This window comes from Bos mutus, chromosome 5, assembly GCF_027580195.1.
Source record: "Bos mutus isolate GX-2022 chromosome 5, NWIPB_WYAK_1.1, whole genome shotgun sequence".
NCBI lineage: Eukaryota > Metazoa > Chordata > Mammalia > Artiodactyla > Bovidae > Bos > Bos mutus.
In genome coordinates, this window is record NC_091621.1 from 52,921,723 (window position 1) to 52,940,993 (window position 19,271).

General features: G+C 36.2%; 1 protein-coding gene across 3 annotated transcripts in view; it reads left to right on the top strand.

Annotated features, from left to right (window-relative positions):
* The window catches only part of ATP2B1 (ATPase plasma membrane Ca2+ transporting 1), a 131,850-nt gene that overhangs the window by 77,396 nt on the left and 35,183 nt on the right, over positions 1-19,271 (top strand). For all 3 annotated transcript variants that reach the window (XM_070370931.1, XM_070370933.1, XM_070370932.1), the window contains exons 4-11: positions 2,787-3,041; positions 3,133-3,258; positions 7,324-7,464; positions 8,774-8,812; positions 9,536-9,697; positions 11,322-11,536; positions 14,528-14,770; positions 16,851-17,092. In XM_070370931.1, coding sequence (XP_070227032.1) covers positions 2,787-3,041; positions 3,133-3,258; positions 7,324-7,464; positions 8,774-8,812; positions 9,536-9,697; positions 11,322-11,536; positions 14,528-14,770; positions 16,851-17,092 — 1,423 coding nt within the window. The remainder of the gene's footprint in view (positions 1-2,786; positions 3,042-3,132; positions 3,259-7,323; positions 7,465-8,773; positions 8,813-9,535; positions 9,698-11,321; positions 11,537-14,527; positions 14,771-16,850; positions 17,093-19,271) is intronic.

Below are 19,271 nucleotides of genomic sequence, written 5' to 3' on the forward strand. Positions count from 1 at the left end.
GGAGCACCTTTAGTAAAATCGGTTTTTATTACTTTATTTATACTTGGACTTTACTGAAAACATTATTACTTTTTCTTCTTTTTTCTACATATAACTGGTAAACTACAGTCCTTTCCTAACTTTGATTTTAGAGATTAATCTTTCCCTGCAGCTCCCTTAAAAGTTTGTAACGGTCATCAGTAGGAAAAGTATTCAATTTCTAGAAATACTTTACTACTGTCCACTTAGATCATTCTAACTTAGTGTGATATAAAGTAGAACTGTATATGAAATGAAATATGTCACTAACTGCTCTCTTTAGAAATACTCAGTAGTTTAGTTATAAATGCATGTGAGATTTAAAGCTGAAAATTAGATAATTCTCTCATAACTCCTTTCCTTTAACCTGTTTCACTGTCTTTAAACTTTTTTGGTTATTTACCCTATAAAGAAAAGATCTGAGTAAATGTCTCCAAATGATACATTTATGTTTTATATATATTTAAAGCTATATATAATGTGAGCATTTTAAAACATATACAAAAAATAGATTTAAAAGATGAAAGTTTTAAATTTTTATATTTAGTAGCCATAAGACATCTTTATTGATAGCATGATTGAATGTACATTATTATATTTTATAATCTTGATTTGGCCTGATTTGGGTCTTAAGTTTGTTTTCTTTCAGAACTTGGTTTTAATGTCTCTCATAGGTGGGAAAAAACTCATAATGTTAGATAAATCCAAGTAGAAAATTTTAGTGGACTCACTAAATCGTGATAGTTACACCATGATACATCCACCAGTTATGTAAAAGTTTTTTGTTGAAATATGATTGGTAAATTTCATCTTGTAAAGTACTGCATTGTTATGTTTTTAACTAGTAAGAGCAAAGCCCACTGCAGTGCTTTATTTGGAAGATTATATTTTAGCACTGCCTCCAAGTTGGTCAAAGTGGTCAGTAAAGTGGTCAATATAGTATTTCAGCCTTTCTCTGTTCTTGAGTTCAGATTTGCCAGATAAATCTGACTCAGAAAGCAAATCTCCTATCTTCTGGGCAGGGGCGTAGGTAAGGATCAGCTGTCTTTACAGCTTCTGCTATATAAAATGATACCAACCATAGATTCACTTAACTAGTTACTGTATGCCGTGATACATGGTTATTTGTTCAGCTTGAAAATAATCAAAATAGAAGTTTCAGTATTTGAATGGCTAGGCTGGCACATTCAGTAGACCATCTTCCCATCTCTTGGAGAACATACTTTATACCCATTGGTCACTGAATCCTACTGATGTTCACAGGGATATTTTTTATGGTTGTTCACATCGTCCCTTCCGTTTCGCCCCAGTTGATTTTCCTCCGATCTCTGTCTTCTCTATCTGTCCTACGTACCTCTCACCAGCTCATCTTTATTTGGTACCCTTGCACCTCAAGCCCTCTCTTCAGTTACTCTCACTATTCTGAAATATGTGTTCATGATTTCTAGTGTTTTGTTTACTTATTATTTTTTTGTGAATAATCCTTTTTCTGTTCTGCATGTCCTAAGAGAACCATTGACTTTCAGAGAGTTTAGCTCAACCCTCAGTAAGAATTAACTTTACATAGGAACACAGAAGAACATGTTCCATCATGTGAGTTTATAAATGACCAAAGTAAGCTTTCAGAAAACAATGCTTATCTTTACTACAGGTATGTCTTCTCTGTTTTGTTCTATTTTATTTCTCAAAGTTTGGTCATGAGCCACTGAATTGATTTTAGACTCACAAATAGACTACAGCCCAAGATCCAAAAAGAGCACTGTCCTTGTTCTTTCTTCACCATTACTGACCCTGCAGTTTTGAGCTTTCTTTTTTCCCTCCTCTTGTCTTCTTCTAAACTCTTTCATGCTGACTTTAATTTCTCCCTGCAGTTCTCATCCCTTAAATCTACACGGCTAGCTCCCTTGTATCATTCGGCTCCTGGATCAAATCTCATGGACACTTCAGAAGGGCCTCTGTTCGCTTAACCACGATTAGCCTTCTTTTTTATTTGATAGCACATCATCATATTTTATTTTCCTCATGGCATTTGATATCTGAAATTAACTATTTGTGTTTTATTAACTGAATTCTTCATATACTGTCCACACCTGCCAGTCTGAATATAGGTTCTCTAAGGAGAGAGACCTTATATGTCTTATTCATCATCACATCCTTAGCTTCGAAAACAGGGTAGGTGCTTAAATAGTTGAATTAATGAGCAGCACTTGGCTTAAAATTTTATCTTATGAAAGTTAAGCTTTTATCATACTTCAGCTGTGTTGATATGTCAAATAGGCATGATTCATGGGTAACACATAATACTTAAGTTTCTATATGTGGCTTGCCTACTGTATGTTATAATTAATAGCAGTAACCATTGGTCGAGGATGAACAAGTTTTAGCTACTGCTCAACCTTCTTTATAAATGTCTTCTCATGTAATCCTTGCAACAACTCTGCAGTAAGTGGTGGTCTCCTAACTTGACAGATGAAGAAACTGAGTCTCAAACATAAGTAACTTGCCTTAGGTCGAGATTTAATCTTTCCAGTTTCCTCCCTCTTAACTAGCACCTTGGGCTGCCTCCCCATCCTGAAGATGAGAATCTTTGGAGGCAGAGAACTTGAAATTAACAGAGTTAGCATCGTCCTCACTGTGGAATGCTTTGAGTCAATAAGGTGTTCAGAGCTCTATGTAAAATTAACGGAACATATAAGCATCATAATTACATGTCTGTTGCCATCAATTCAGAATCTTTTTTGATAAGCATTTTCTTTCTTTCCAAACAGTTTGTGGAGACGTTTCTGTTGGAGAGGAAGAAGGTGAAGGTGAAACTGGTTGGATTGAAGGAGCGGCAATCCTCTTGTCAGTGGTGTGTGTGGTGTTAGTAACAGCATTTAATGACTGGAGTAAGGAAAAGCAGTTCAGAGGTCTGCAGAGTCGAATTGAACAAGAACAAAAGTTCACAGTCATCAGGGGCGGTCAGGTCATTCAGATACCCGTAGCTGACATTACTGTTGGAGATATTGCTCAAGTGAAATATGGTAAGTAAAACAGGGCAGTCCATGTGACACATGATGTGATTTTATTGTAATCTTGTTCACAGCTTAGCTTACCATTATTATTTTGTTTTAGGTGATCTTCTTCCCGCTGATGGCATACTTATTCAAGGCAATGATCTTAAGATTGATGAAAGCTCATTGACTGGTGAATCTGATCATGTTAAGAAGTCATTAGATAAGGATCCCTTACTTTTATCAGGTATGAATTTCTTTATAACTTTTAACGTTTTCCTCCTCCACGACTGTACACCCGTCAGTAGTTTCCCCAAAAGCCAGTAATACAAAGAAGATTCTGTAGTTTGTGTTAGCTTCTAGCCTTATAATCTTTAGAGACTTTTTTTTGTAAGCTGACAGAGACTTTAGAGATCTTTGAATTCAGAACTGTGTTTTATAAATGAGAAACTCGAGTCCAAAAAACAGAAGACTTGAGAGTCACTGTTAATGTTAGTATAATGATAAAATATAAACTTAATGATCTCTGTTGAATTGATCAGTTTTTCTGTGTCATATTTATTCGTCAGCCCTAGTAAAATATAAAATTAAAGAATGATTATGTGTTTAAAGCAAATTAATGCATTTTCTGTGATGATCTACATAGGACAACTTTTCTGTTTTTAAAAAGCTTGTAAATTCCTTAAAGTTAGCCTAATCTCACTTCCTCATTTTAACTGCTAAGGAATGAGTCTGAGACATTAACTATTTACCTAAGGTAATATGATTAATAGTAAGTAGATCCAGGAATAGCACCACATCTACTAGACAGAGATGAATTTGCACCTGGTTAAGACATGTTCTGAAAATGGAAGGGTGTGTATAGGTGAGGGTACTGTCTGAACAGGAGAAGTATGTGTCTACTTAGAAGGCTCTTGTAACAACTTGACTGTTGATAACTAGACCTGAGGTTAATTGAAAATGAAATGGAAAGGATGAAAAAAATTACAGGCTGCCTTCTAAAATGAAAAGAAACCAAAGTACCACAACTTGTCTCCAAAAATATCCCAGTTCCTTAACTTTTGATTTCCAGTTTGCTATCTTAATATTCTAGTATTCTTTATAGAATTTGCAGAATTGCTTGTAAAACATTTGTTTTAGGTATATTTTTAGATTGAGTCACACTAGCGTTTAGAGTAAGAAAACGCTGCCTATTTATCTTCAATTATCATTTTCAGATGTTAATGGAATGATAACATTTCCTACATTATAAGGAGATTTTGCTTATTTAACCATTTAATAACTTGGCAGCTATGCTTTTTCATGTCTTCTGTGTGAACTTTATATTCTAATTGGTCGGACATGGTTTTATTCAACCCAAAGTCAAACCTGTGACAAAGGTCAGTTACGTTAGAATCACAGCTATGGAGCACATACCTAAGTTTAACCATTACCTTTTTAAGATTTGTAAATATGTTCCAAAAGGCTTATTGCAAAACATGCCGCCATTAAAAATCACAGTAATTTCATGTATGTACATTTATAAACACCATTATATATAGGGGGAAGGTTTCAGTTGTAATATAGACTTTCATTTCTATGAAAAAACTTGAGATTTGTATATTGTCAGTATCCTGCACTACTAAGACCATTTATACTCCTTTTAAGTTTTTCTTTATCTTGGTGTGCTTGAAATTCATTCCAGATAGAAATATCTTGGCTATATAATATCCTCTGTCCATGGAATTCTCCAGGCAAGAATACTGGAGTGGATTACCATTCCCTTCTCTAGGGGATCTTCCTGACCCAGGGATCAAACCTGGGTCTCCTGCATTGCAGGCAGATTCTTTACCATATGAGTCACAGGGAAGTCCATATATTAAGTTTAATGTTACTTGTTTTACTTATTCCTTGCCATACTTTTAAGAAACTGCATTTCATGTTAACCAAGTAAAATCTGTGATCTTTCCGAAGGAGAGGGAAGCTTGCTGGTCAGACCTAAACCATAGACTGACCAGGCCATGGTGTTTGGTGAACTGAGGCATCTCCTCTTGTGTTTTTGCCACATGTACTTCATGGACTTTGCTGGCTGTACTTGTAGCTTATTCACACAGTGCCTAGCTCTTAGTGTCTTAGGTTGACATCCTTTTACGGAACCTTGGTCCTTTTCTGTTTTAACAGAGATGGCTGCTAAGTTTTTGGAGACTCAGGTTCTCAACACACCAAGTATATACCAAGAGGGACTCGATAAATTTTCCATGTTTAAGAAAAGACTGAAATAACTTTCTGGAGTCCCTTATCACCGTACGGGTGGGAAAGTTTTTCTACATTTATTTCCCTCTTCCAAAAATGTACTGAAAACATGAAATGTATTTATTTTTAAATTTATTCTCATGATGCCATCTCTCACTGCTGTTCTTGGCTTTTTAAATTTAGATGGTTAAAAGCAGTTATTCAGTTAGCAGTGGGGATATGACCAGAACAAACACTGTTTACTTTGCCTGAACCTATTAGTGGCCAACATTTGATTATCTGTGGTAAAGATGAACATAACATAAATTGAAATTTGCTAAAAGCTAGAATTGTTAAAAGAAACTGTCTTCTACATTTAGTCCTTGCGCAGTATATTAAAAAGCAGAGACATTATTTTGTCAACAAAGGTCCGTCTAGTCAAGGCTATACTTTTTCCAGTAGTCATGTATGGATGTGAGAGTTGGACTATAAAGAAAGCTGAGTGCCAAAGAATTGATGCTTTTGAACTGTGGTGTTGGAGAAGACTCTTGAGAGTCCCTTGGACTGCAAGGAGATCCAACCAGTCCATCCTAAAGGAGATCAGTCCTGGGTGTTCATTGGAAGGCCTGATGTTAAAGCTGAAACTCCAATACTTTGGCCACCTGACCACCTGATGTGAAGAGCTGACTCATTGATTCTGGGAAAGATTGGGGGCAGGAGGAGAAGGGGACGACAGAGGATGAGATGGCTGGATGGCATCACTGACTCAATGGACATGAGTTTGAGTAAACTCCAGGAGTTGGTGATGGACAGGGAGGCCTGGCGTGCTGCGGTTCATGGAGTCGCAAAGTCAGACACGACTGAGCGACTGAACTTGCTCAGTAAATATTGTTTCACTGTCCTTTATTTCTTGTTTCTCTTGCATTTTCGCTGGCATAGAAGCTAATAATTAGTGAAATAGTCAGCATATAGATTTTTTTAAAGCAAGAAAATCAAAGATTTAAAAATTCATGTGGGATAAATTACTCAGCAATTAATAGCCACATACAAATCCTTAAGTACTATAGTAAGTACACATGCTTCACAATCTTAGTTTGCAAATAACAACTGAAGGTTGATTTGTTAAACAGGATGTTAGTAGGTGCTTCAGACCTGTCCTCCTGAAGTAGGAGATCAAATAAATAAGTCATAACTATAAAGAATATTTTCAATATTTAAACAAGAGTTTCAGTTTAGAAAGCTACTTAAAATTCACAAAAGTAGTAGAACAGAGAGGTGGGAAGCCTTGTAGTGAGTAAAGCAAAGATGCAGAGGTGTGGATGTACAGGTTGGAGAGCTGTGAGCAAGCTTAGCAGCGTTATAAGGAGAATATGCCCTCTGTCCTCTGCCAGGGCTGGATTGAATCTGTCTTGTCAGCTTGCAAGATTATTGTGAGGGACAGAGTCAGAATTCAGTCCACGGTCCCGTCTCTGCCCGCTAACTTTTTGTAATGGAGTTTTATGTGAGAGTAATGGATGAAAAAATTTGGAAGGTGGATCGGTCTCCGTGTGGAGATTTTGGATTTTATGGAGTAGGCCATGTAGAGTCAGAAGTTTTGGAGCCATGAGAGGCTTGGATAAAATCACATTTGAGGAGAGTTAAACCTTTTTCAGGATGAACTGGAAAGACAGAAACTTGCTAGGAAGCTGCTGCAGTGATCAAGGTGGGCTGGCATGACAGCCTGGGTTAGGGAGAGGTTGTGGGGTTGTCTTAGGGATATGGCGGTTGTTGCTGTGTAATCCTTTTGGTTCTAAGCATATTTCTTTCTAAGTGATGGCTTTCTCAGAGAAATGTCCCCAACGATAAAAACACAGTTATAATTTAAATACTGACCATTCACTGAACCCCTAGATTATACTTGATTCTCATTTTTACAAAGTGTACATGTACTGTTATCCCCATCTGTGGACTGGTCATTGAGATGTTACACTTTGCCCCGAATCACAGGATAAATGAGTGGTAAAGTGGGTTTTGAACTCAGATGACATATTACGAACTTAAAACCTTAAGCGCAAGAACTTAGGCTTTATTTAATGTCTTACTGGATTTTTTATTGTTACAGGTACTCATGTAATGGAAGGCTCTGGAAGAATGGTAGTTACTGCTGTAGGTATAAATTCTCAAACTGGAATTATCTTTACCTTACTTGGAGCTGGAGGTGAAGAGGAAGAGAAGAAAGATGAGAAGAAAAAGGAAAAGAAAAGTAAGAATAGCAATACGCTATACGAATTGGTAATTGGAAATACAGCAGCTGGATTGTAATTACTCACCCGATAAATACATTCTTTCATCAGGTTTTGATATAAAGAGTTCTACAAGAACTTCGTTACCCAGTGTAGTACTTTCAGGTGTTAGAATTGATAGAAGGGATTTTTTTGTTTTAAGACTTAAGAGTTCATAAAAGGCTTTATAAAGACATCGTCCCCTTTACCAGAGTCAGACAAGTTCAGCACCTCCTTGAACACTTGAAAATCTCCGTCATTTTCATTTGACCAGCAAAGTGAATTAAATTCCCAGTTCCTGTTTACTTTTTTTTTTTCCTACTTTCATATCAACTGTGATAGGTCAGACATATCACATTTTGGCCTTATTGAACTTTTTCATCTTTTTCAAGTTTCCTACTAATGTATTATCTTACATTGTTGGCTTTTAGACATAAGATCAAGACTTCACTTTGACACCTAGTATATTTGTCTTGTTATATTCAGCCCATTATTAGCTTGTTAAGGTGTTAAAATTTTTATCTTGACCCATTGTATCTACTGTCCCTACATGGGATCTGTTATTAGTAAGCTTGATAACCATAGTTTATCCACAAGGGTCTTATAAGAAGCTCTGTTTATATAGGGAAATAGTTATCAGAATCACTTCATTGGGCAGTATGTCACTTTTTTAAAAAAGCCTTCCCTACTCTGCTTTTAAGTATTTACTGTACCATCGTTTACTCCAGAGTTTTTCCTTTTAGGGCAACAGCAGTTTACTGAGGTTTAACCACTTAAATACTTATGTCTGTGAGAAAAATATGGGCTTACTAGCCCAAGTAAAATTAAATAAATTTAAGTGACTGACTTTGTATTTTCATATTCCAGTTTTACTTGCTTGCCTCTCCTGTTACACAGACCACTTTGCTTCTCTTTCCCATCAAAGCTGTCCTGTGTGCCTGTGGTCTTCCTAGGGCACTCCTTCCCTCTCTAACTGTCTCTTTCCTACATTCTTAGGCTTACATCTATATTTAGTTTGAAAACCTTTGGAGATATTGCAGCATAAAAAAGAGTAAAGTTTTATGGAGAAGTCAACCCAAATGTGATGCCCCAAATTATTTTGGAATGTTCCCCCATGGTTAAGACCTAGGGAGAGATTGAGCCATCAGGTCATTACAGGCTTTCTAATCTGTACACACACACTCCGTTGTGTAACATTTCTGTTATAGAAATGTGAACTACCTTTGCATAATTTAGCATGGCTGTATTCATTTCTTTTGGAAAGCTTTAATTCCCATTTTGTTCCTACAGATAAGAAACAAGATGGAGCTATTGAGAATCGCAACAAAGGTAAATTCAGGAGGTTAAAAGTACACTTAGCTTATTCTTATTATAGCCAAAACTATTTCTCTTGTGTACTGTATTCATCCAAAAGTAGGATACTTGTAGCAGAGAAAATTAACAACCTGTATTACTTGGGTGTATGTCTGTCTGGTCAGTGCCTGACTCATGCTGCCTTAATGTTTTGATAAGATTTTAATTATGGCATGTGGTAGTAAACTTAGAAAGCTCCAGATGTAGGTAACTTTAAACTTAAACATTTCAGGCATTTTATCATTGGTTACTATGTGATTGCTGGCAGAAATGCTTAAGTAACAAAATATATAATGTAAATTTTTTGGCATCTATTTAAGAGTCTGTAAGCATATGTACATTTCTCGTTTGTGTGGTCTCACATGATGTTCTACATTATGGTTATAACTTATTGGGAGGAATTTATGGTGTTTGGAATGACAACACACAGGAGGAGAGATGATTGGGTATTTAGCTCTTTCGGGACTGTATTTCTTCATCGCCTCATCTCTATTTCCTAGCACAGCATTCTCAAATCTGGTACAGTTTCAAAATGTAGCGTCACTATTGTCTTATTTTCTCTGGGTGGGCACAGATATACACACCAAGGTGAATGTTTAGATCTTTATGTTTCTGTAAGAAATTGATTCCCGCCCCCCCGCCCCCACACACACCAAATTACTTTAGAATGTTAACAGTTATGTGTGCACTTCAACATAGCAAAAGCCCAGGATGGTGCAGCCATGGAAATGCAGCCTCTGAAGAGTGAAGAAGGTGGAGATGGTGATGAGAAAGACAAAAAGAAAGCAAATTTGCCAAAAAAGGAAAAATCTGTTTTACAGGGGAAACTGACGAAACTAGCTGTTCAGATTGGCAAAGCAGGTATGATATATATAAGCAAATAAGATGTTTTGTTTTAAAATATGCTGACTTGCTATTTAAAAATATCTTTTGACATAAGACTGGAAATCGTTGGCTTTGTGAGTGGAAGGGGAGTTAACAATATTTTCAGTTTTATCTACAGTGTACCTTTTGAGTTATTAGAGAGCCTCATAATATTTTGAAACTTGGAAACTGTTACCATCTTTTATGTAGAGGGAGTGTCCTCAGTCAACTTGCAAATAAATAAATGGTCAGGTTAGGATTAGTGCTTAAGTCTATACCCAATTCACAAGCCCATGAGCTCGTATCTGAATTTCTGGGAGCAATAGAGAGGGGGCTTACTCCATACAAATTACCCAGCTATATTTTAATAAAAAGAAATTTCACCACACATCTTCTCATCTTTTTATTGACTATGAAAAAAAAATTAGGTACGTGTTTTTCCAAAAATTGCCGATTACTTAAATTGAGTGGATTAGTTATAGCATCGCCCTAGTGTGACTGAAGTTATAAATTAGAACCATCACTAGAAAACACCTGTTCATAGAACCACTCTTCAGGGGAAAATAAAACAGTGCTGTAGCTAAAATCAGAGTATGCCCTTCAACTGTATCATCTTTATGAAAGAACACAGGTGGCTAAATCAGCATATACTATTCAAATCACGTAGGGGCTTCCCTGCTGGCTCAGTAATGAAGAATTTGCCTGCAATGCAGGAGACTTGGGTTCGATCCCTTGGTCGTGAAGATCCCCTGGAGAAGGAAATGGCAATCTACTCCGGTATTCTTGCCTGTTGGGCTATAGTCTTTGGAGTCACAAAAGAGATATAACTTCGCAACTAAACAACAGTTCAAGTCACTTACATTGCATCATTCTGTTACTTCCTGGGATTATCTCAGAAAAAGTTAAGATTTTACCTCTGTCCTCAGAAAGCTTATTATCTAGGAGATATTTGCTTTCTATAATATTTAGCCAAATGGTAATACTGAATCATACAGAAATGGATGGATTTAAGGTGGTGATGGTGTTTTAATAAACATCAGATTGGATTATTAGTTCCAGATATGTGGACAGCTTTATTTTGTAATATTCATTTATAAGGAGATTAAACACCCCACAAAATAGAAAGGTAAATGATTTGTAATATGTGATTAACTCTTGGTTTTCTTAGTTAATAAAGCAGCAAGGATAGATGAAAAAATTAATTTCAGTAATTTGTGTTTTTTCATTAAAAAACATAGAGTTGAATATTTAATTCCAGGTCTCCCCATTGATCAGATTCTTACCAACTTCTCTTTTGTCTTTAAGCAGCTTATGCTACGCTTTTGGTATTTCCTTGTCATTGCTTGTTATTTTGTCTCAGCTTTAGTAAAAGACCGAAGATACAGTTAAGTCTAGAAAAGAATCATAAACACTTTTTTCCAGTTCTCCTAGTCAGAAGCAGAACTTAAATCTAACAATGTCAAGGGATGAGTTAGGTGCAAAAAAGTAGGTAACAGTTTCTCAGAGAAATTAAATATCACCAAAGTAGTTATGATTCTTCCAGTGGCTAATATGTAACTGACAATGAGTCGTGTCTAGAATATTTAATGATTACATTTTCCTTCTTTTTGTGTGCTGAAAGGTTTGTTGATGTCTGCCATCACAGTTATCATTCTTGTCTTATATTTTGTAATTGATACCTTCTGGGTTCAGAAGAGACCATGGCTTGCTGAGTGCACACCGATTTACATACAGTATTTTGTGAAGTTCTTCATTATTGGAGTTACGGTTTTAGTGGTGGCAGTACCAGAAGGTCTGCCCCTTGCCGTCACTATCTCACTAGCTTACTCAGTCAAGGTAAGCGGAAAAGACTGATGCACAACTGCCTACCCTTTTCCTTTTAGGTTCTGAAAGTAGGAGACTTGCATACATTTACTCTGTGTCCTTTAGAAATTCTGTTGTTGGTCCCCTCCTCCTCTCCCCAGTTGAAGATCTCTGCATCGAGACCTATACATGCCTGAAGGGGCAGCCTTGACACAGAGCTAAGCAGAACTCCACTGGGAAAAGTTCTAGCTTACTTTTCCTCGTACGATAGTTAAGATGTCCGGTCCCCTTCTGTTTCCTATCTGTAAAATTGAAGTAAGCGTGTTTGTCATTTGCCTGTGGTACAAGAGCAGAGTGGTTGACCTGACTCCAACAATCTCAGGCCTCCTTGTTGGACTCTCATGACCCCACGGTCCTGCCTTCACATGATAGGCAGATTCATGTTTCTAAAAAATAATTCAGATCGTTTTTGTTTCTTGTGTAAAAACCCTCCAGTGGCTTCTCATCAGAATGAGATCCAAGGTTCCTCACCGTGGCCTGCAGGGCCTGCCCAGTCTGCCAGTCTCTCTCTCTTCTCGTGCTCATCTCCCACCTCTCTCTCCCACTCTGGTCCAGCCTCACCAGCCTTCCTGCTGCCTCTCAAAAACTCTAGCCTTCTTCTCACCTTTGGACCTGTGTGCTCCTTTCTTTGCATCGTCAGCTCTCTAACTTTACTCAGCTCTCTTCACATGTTACTGTCTCTGACCACTCCGTTTACAGTAATACAGTCCTTCTGTTCTCAAAGTCGAATGCTGAAAAAATGAGCTTGGATGTTTTTGCTGACTGCTGTTTTACTTAAAGGAATATTCTGTTTGAAGATTATTAATTTTCTTTTTTATCGGTTTTATATCTTAAATGGTAAAAGCAAATTGGATTTTAAAAGAATTAGCCTGGACATTTTTTTTTTTTTTTTTAACTTTTATAGTAATGTTGTGTTCATTTCTGCCATACAACAGCACGAATCAGCCATATTTTTATATATATATCCCTTCCTTCTGGAGCCTCCCTCCCTTCCCCCCATCTTACCCCTCTGGGTCATCACAGAGCACCAGACTGGGCTCCCTATGTTATATAGCAGTTTCTTTCTAACTATCCACTTTACGCACAATAGTGTATATATGTTGATCCTACTTTTTCCACTCGTCCCACTTGCTGTCTCCCCCACTGTGTCTACAAGTTCATTCTCTACATCTGCCTCTCCATTCTTTCCCTGCACATAGGTTCATCAATACCATTTTTCTAGATTCCATATATATACATTAATATACTATATATATATTCCATATATATGCATTAATATACTATATTTGTTTTTCTCTTTCTGACTTACTTATCCTGTATAACAGGCTCTGGGCTCATCCACTTCACTGGAACTAACTCAAATTCGTTCTTTTTAATGGCTGAGTAATATTCCATTGTATGTATGTACCACATCTTTATCCATTCATCTGTTGATGGACATCTAGTTTGCTTACAGCTTCAGCCTGGACAGTTTTGATCTTTCTTTCAAAATGGCTTCACATATAAAATTATACCTAATGAAAGAATGCTGCTTTTGTCAGTTTTCTAATGTTAATTAGTATTTCTTCCTAAGTAGTATTAATGACAGAAAGCAATACAAAGTAATTAATCATAGTTTCTGCTCTTGCACTCTCATCTTCAGTGTTCCCAAGAATTTTTAGCAGACTTGTCTTGATAAGAATATTTTTTGGCTTCCTGTTTAAGTTTATATTCAGGCATTTCACATCTTTTGTTTCAAAAATGAAGTGGTGAATGTATCAAAGTAATAGTGAGATACTATCTGTTCATCTACTTGATGTCTTAAAATAATTAGAAAACAATTGAGGGTAAATGTAAGTTTTAGACACATGGGTAAAATCATTTTATCAGTACTGAAATTAGTTCATTTTGAGTACTCATTAGTGATACTGATTTTTCAGTTGATCAAAAAGATATAGGCAGAATTGATTTGCATTCCTTTGACAGAAAATGAGTAGGAACATTTTGACTATTGTTCTTTAAGCTTTCATTAAATGTTCATTTAGCCCGAACGTTACCACTTTTCTCTTCACTGAGGTGTCGTCCTTATGGCTCCTCTGTTAGTGTTTTGCAAAACTGAACACCTTTTTTTTTTTACTGCAGAACTTTGTTTTAATCATTAGTATTAACACAGATCACAGTAATCTTCCTTCCCCAAACTTCAAGGAACCAGTTGCTTGCAATATCTTGCACATTAGTAGACACAGAACATACTTTGTAAAATAACTCTTTGCAGTTTTTAACCCATTCCGGTTAATGTTTCAGGAATCAGTTATTAAGCATTTTAGCCTAAATGCCTTTTGGAACTATAGTAAAACTCTTATTTTCTTTAGAAACTATCTTTTTCTTATAAGTAAGAGGAAGAGATGATCCTCAGGATGAGAATGCCAGTGTACCACCATTTGGAGAAGATAAAAGTGACCCTTGCTGGTTTTGATATGTTACCTCAATCTGTCAGAGTCAAAAAGAGAAAAAAAAAATTCAGGCAACTACATACCCACAAAATCTATATTTTAACTGATAAAAGCTACTTTTTTCTTATTGACTGATTCAAGAATCTTTTGTTTTCCACTTAACAAGGAGACTTAAACCTTACATGTAAATACAGTTACATGGCTGTGAGTACAAATTGTCATTGCTCTTAGAATTTGAGGATGCTTCCTAGAAGCTGTTGGAGGCATGTCAGCATGATTTGCTTTCATTTACTAGATTATGTTATGTAGTGGGAAACTTACTGAAGCCACAGAAAGCTAGTACTTTGTTTAGCTTATTTGAATAGGCCATTTATATTAAATTCTTCCAGTATTAAATTGGTGCTTTATACTATGTATCCAAGTAAAGTTGGGAGTTATAGTTCTGATTTTAAAGCAGTTTACAATCATTTTGATATAATGAGGTCATTGGTTTTATGTGTAGCTTAACTACCTCTTTTTTTTGTCACTGTAGAAAATGATGAAAGATAATAATTTAGTAAGGCATCTGGATGCTTGTGAAACCATGGGAAATGCTACAGCTATTTGTTCAGATAAGACAGGAACATTGACAATGAACCGAATGACAGTTGTTCAAGCTTACATAAATGAAAAACATTATAAAAAGATTCCTGACCCAGAAGCTATTCCACCAAATATTTTGTCCTATCTTGTAACAGGAATTTCTGTGAATTGTGCTTATACATCAAAAATATTGGTAAGGTTTCTTTAATGATTTATGTATGAAAACTAATTTTTCGATTTGTGATGATTTGACTATATGTAGTTCTTAAGCCCTATCACTATTATTCATAATTTGAAGAAATGAGTTGTGTTAAGTTTTTAAATAAGATCTGTTGATCAACGTATATATTATGTTTACTTGTATTTTTCTTCTATATTTTGAATTTTCTGTGTTTAGAAACTTTTGAGCCACATAACCAGAATAAGTCCTCAATTTAAAATTTCTACTTCATTCATTTTGTGAAAGACTAGGCTATCTTACTGTAGAAAGTCAACTTTCAATTTCCTGGAGCAAATTTTGAAACCAGATTTTAACTTACTATGTGTCAAACATGCTTGCTATAGGCTCTTTTTGGTTTCTCAGTAGATCGTACCTATAAGGTGATTCTTAAACCTTTGGCACTAACTGAATAAAGTAACTCTAGACTTGTGGTACCTTAGAATAAAATATTTTTAACTTTGCACATTTAAAAAGTTTTATTTATAACATAAAGAATGAGATTGTTATGTGTTCTAGTGACTTATGGATGAAGACTATAAATTAATATTGCTTGAATTGGATTATTGGACTGGAAAGTGACGAGATCTTGGTTTTACATCTAGCTCTGTCTTTTACTAGCTGAAAGCCTAAGCTTTACTTTCTTCAGTTGTTAAGTGAAGATGGTTTTATCTGCCCTTCATGTTGTGATGATTACAGAAGGAGGTATTTGTGGAGACACTCTGAAGGAAATAAAGGTTTTATATGTATTTAAGGCAACTATATTTTAATGACTGTACTTTTATTTTAAGCCATAATAAATGGTAAAGTAGATTTAATTTTGAACTATTTAATATAAACTTTTATGAAAACAAGAGAAAAGGAAGGGAATTAAAATTTATTAAGTCCTATATGTGTCAGGCTGCATGAGTCACAAGCCGGAATCAAGATTTCTGGGAGAACTATTAACAGCCTCAAATATGCAGATGATAGCACTGTAATGGCAGAAAGTGAAGAGGGACTAAAGAACCTCTTGATGAAGGTGAAAGAGGAGAGTGAAAAAGCTGGTTTAAAACTCAATGTGCAAAACTAAGATACAGTATATGGTCCCATCACTTCGTGGCAAATAGAAAGGGAAAAAGTAGAAGCACTAACAGATTTTATTTTCTTGAACTCCAAAATCGCTGCAGATGGTGACTGCAGCCCTGAAATTAAAACACACTGGCTACTTGGAAGTAAAGTTGTGACAATCCTAGACAATGTATTAAAAAGTAGAGACATCACTTTGCTGATAAAGGTCCATATGGTCAGAGCTGTGGTTTTTCCAGTAGTCATGTATGGATGTGAAAGTTGGACTATAAATAAAGCTGAGCGCCAAAGAGTTGATGATTTTGAACTGTGGTGTTAGAGAGGACTCTTAAGAGTCCCTTGGACTGCAAGCAGATCAAACGAGTCAATCCATCCTAAAGGAAATCAACTCTGAATATTCATAGAAAGGACTGATGATAAAGCTGAATCTCCAGTATTTTGGCCACCTGATGTGAAGCGCCAACACTGGAAAAGACCCTGATGCTGGGAGAGATTGAAGGCAAAAGGAGAAGAGGCTGAGATGGTTAGATAGCATCACCAACTCAATAGACATGCATTTGAGCAAAGTCTGGGAGAGAGTGTAAAAGACAGGGGAGCCTGCCCTGCTATAGTCCCTGGGATTGCAAAGAGTCAAACATGACTTAATGACTGAACAACAGCAGCATGTGTTAGGGACCAACTGTAAACTTTACATGTCTCACCTCATTTAATTCTTGGATGCTCCTGTTGTCCTGATGTTGAAGCCAAAAACCATGGCAGTTGAGTTAACTTGCCAGAAATTCACATAGCTAATAATTGGCAGGGCTGAGGTGGAATCCACATCATTTTTGCCCCAGACCTTCTTTCAGCCTTTCTTTTTCTATGTTCCTCTTTGAAATGCTGATACTAATAGAGGTTTCCTATATGATTTTGTTTAGAATGTCTCATTCTGTTTTGCATTCTAAATTAAACTGTATGGTACTAGCTTCTAAACCTTTTTCTCTTATAGCCACCAGAGAAAGAGGGTGGATTACCTCGTCATGTTGGTAATAAAACTGAATGTGCCTTGCTGGGATTTCTTTTGGATTTAAAGCGGGATTATCAGGATGTTAGAAATGAAATACCGGAAGAAGCACTGTACAAAGTCTACACCTTCAATTCTGTCAGAAAGTCCATGAGCACTGTCCTGAAAAATTCAGATGGAAGTTACCGAATATTCAGCAAGGGTGCATCTGAGATAATTCTGAAAAAGTAAGAGTAAAATGCTTAGATGAATAAATTGCTCACTGTGGTCGCTTTATGAAATACCTACTCTGTTGTTATTGTTGATACTTCCTTTTTGTGAACATCAGGCATTTTCTAGGACCTTAAGAGTTTATTAGTGTAATTAAATGGTATTGATCTTTTGTCCAGGATATTCTGCCATTCTCATACTCCAGCTTCTTTTATTTCTTAGTATTTTTCTACAGGGAAAATAAGCCCATTATATTCAGTCTGTATGGTTTAACAAAATGAACATTGATATTTGTTCTTAGGGATGTTGAGTCCATTGCTGTATAGGATCACAAAAAATAAAAGCCTCCTGGGAAGAAAACTTCATGGTCATGTCTTCTATACTGCATTGTAGATAGTGATGAATGAATTATATATTAGTTTTTAGAATAATAAAGCATTAAAACTTGATCTTGAGGCTCTTCCTTTTATATCAGAGTGAGGTTTTATCATACTTAATGCTACTGCATTTTTGTATTTAAATACCTGCTGTCATTTTGGATGGTAATCTTTTTTTTTTGTACTGTCCATATACAGACCAGTGACCCCAGTTTCGACATCACATGTTTAAATATAATTTTCCTAATGCTTATCTGTTACAACAAGCATTGAAATTATTTTGACCTTTTTTTTAATTCCAGTAGAAAACTTTTTTTAAAAATTGAGGCCAGTTCTGGAAAATTAGAACTCACTTGAAACTGCAATATTTAAAGTATTTCCATTTTAGTTTGCTTATAAATGGATTATAATCCAATGTTATAACGTGTTCGGCAGATTATAATCTCACGGATTAAGAGAAAAACACATAAATGTTAATGCAAAATATGACAGATGCACACAAAATGTTTAAGATGAGAGATCGTACTATGAAGGGTGTAGCATTTAAGACAGGTTTTGGTATGAAGTAAGAACGTGAAGGTGAAGGAGGCCACGTTGGAGGGAAGGAGGTGAGAATGTGCAGACCATATTGGGGGAATAGCTAATAGTCACACAGTTCAGCTGAGTGGTGGTGGGCTTTTGTGACACATAGGACTTCTTTCTTCCCTTTACATGTGCTTGGTTATCTGACTTCCCTCAGGTGTGAGATATCTTGTTTCTGGGGCTTGTTGGAAAGCAGGTAGATGGATGGAGGAGATTTTTGAATCAAAACCAGTCAGGTAGTGGCTCTGTTGCAACTCAGTAGCTTTGAGATCTTCCTTTAGCTTCCATTTTTACTTCACTGAAAAAAGAGGATAATGACTCCTAATTCTAAGACAGTGAGATAAAACAATGCATGCAAAACATCTCACATGGAGTATACTAAGTAGACAGTATTCTTCTCACAGTGAAATTTACATTTTGTTGTGGAGGCTCTTAAATTCTAGGCTCAGCAGTTAAAACAGTTAAGTAGGCCAGATAATGCGGCTGAAGAATTTTTTTCATCAGGTAGCAGAGGGAGCAAAACTGTGGAATTGATAATTCTTGCATCAGGGAATAAGGTGGGTTGGGAGGAGGGGAAAGGATGGGCTGGAGACTGATATCAATTCAAAGGCTATTACAGTAGCTTTAGCTCCAAGTAAGAGCAAGAAGAAGCAGGGGCAATAGGAAGGAGAGGAAATATTCAGAGGACAAGTACATAGGACTTAGGAGCTAATACTATATAGATGACAAGGGGAAAGGAAGTATTCAAGTGAGTTTAGACTTCACATTGAAATTATTGGTAGTAATGTTGATATAAATTCAATGGTCAGTGAGGAGACGGCCTGTAGTCTCGCCTGCAGTCAGTTTAAAGTACTGGTACAACATCTGAGTGGACTCTTAGGATGGAAAACCAGTCAGAACAGAAGATGGGGATTTGGGAATCACTTTCCTAGAAGCAGGAAGCAGTGGCATCTCCAAGCAGGAAGAACAGGAGAGGCAATGTGAAAAACTCGATGTAGGGAAGTATATACCGTGTAACTTTTATTTACTACATGTTAAAAGGTTGTAGTTCATTTCACTGAAACTAAAACTATTTCGGCATTATCTTTCATTCTAATAGAAGGCTTATTTTAACAGTAAGTTACTTTTCTCTTTCATGGTTAAAACAATGTAGGTGATAAAACAACATCTCAGGTAAGGGGTTGATTGAACGTGGCTTTTTACTTTAAAAGAAGGACATATTTGGCAGTTTTGTGTT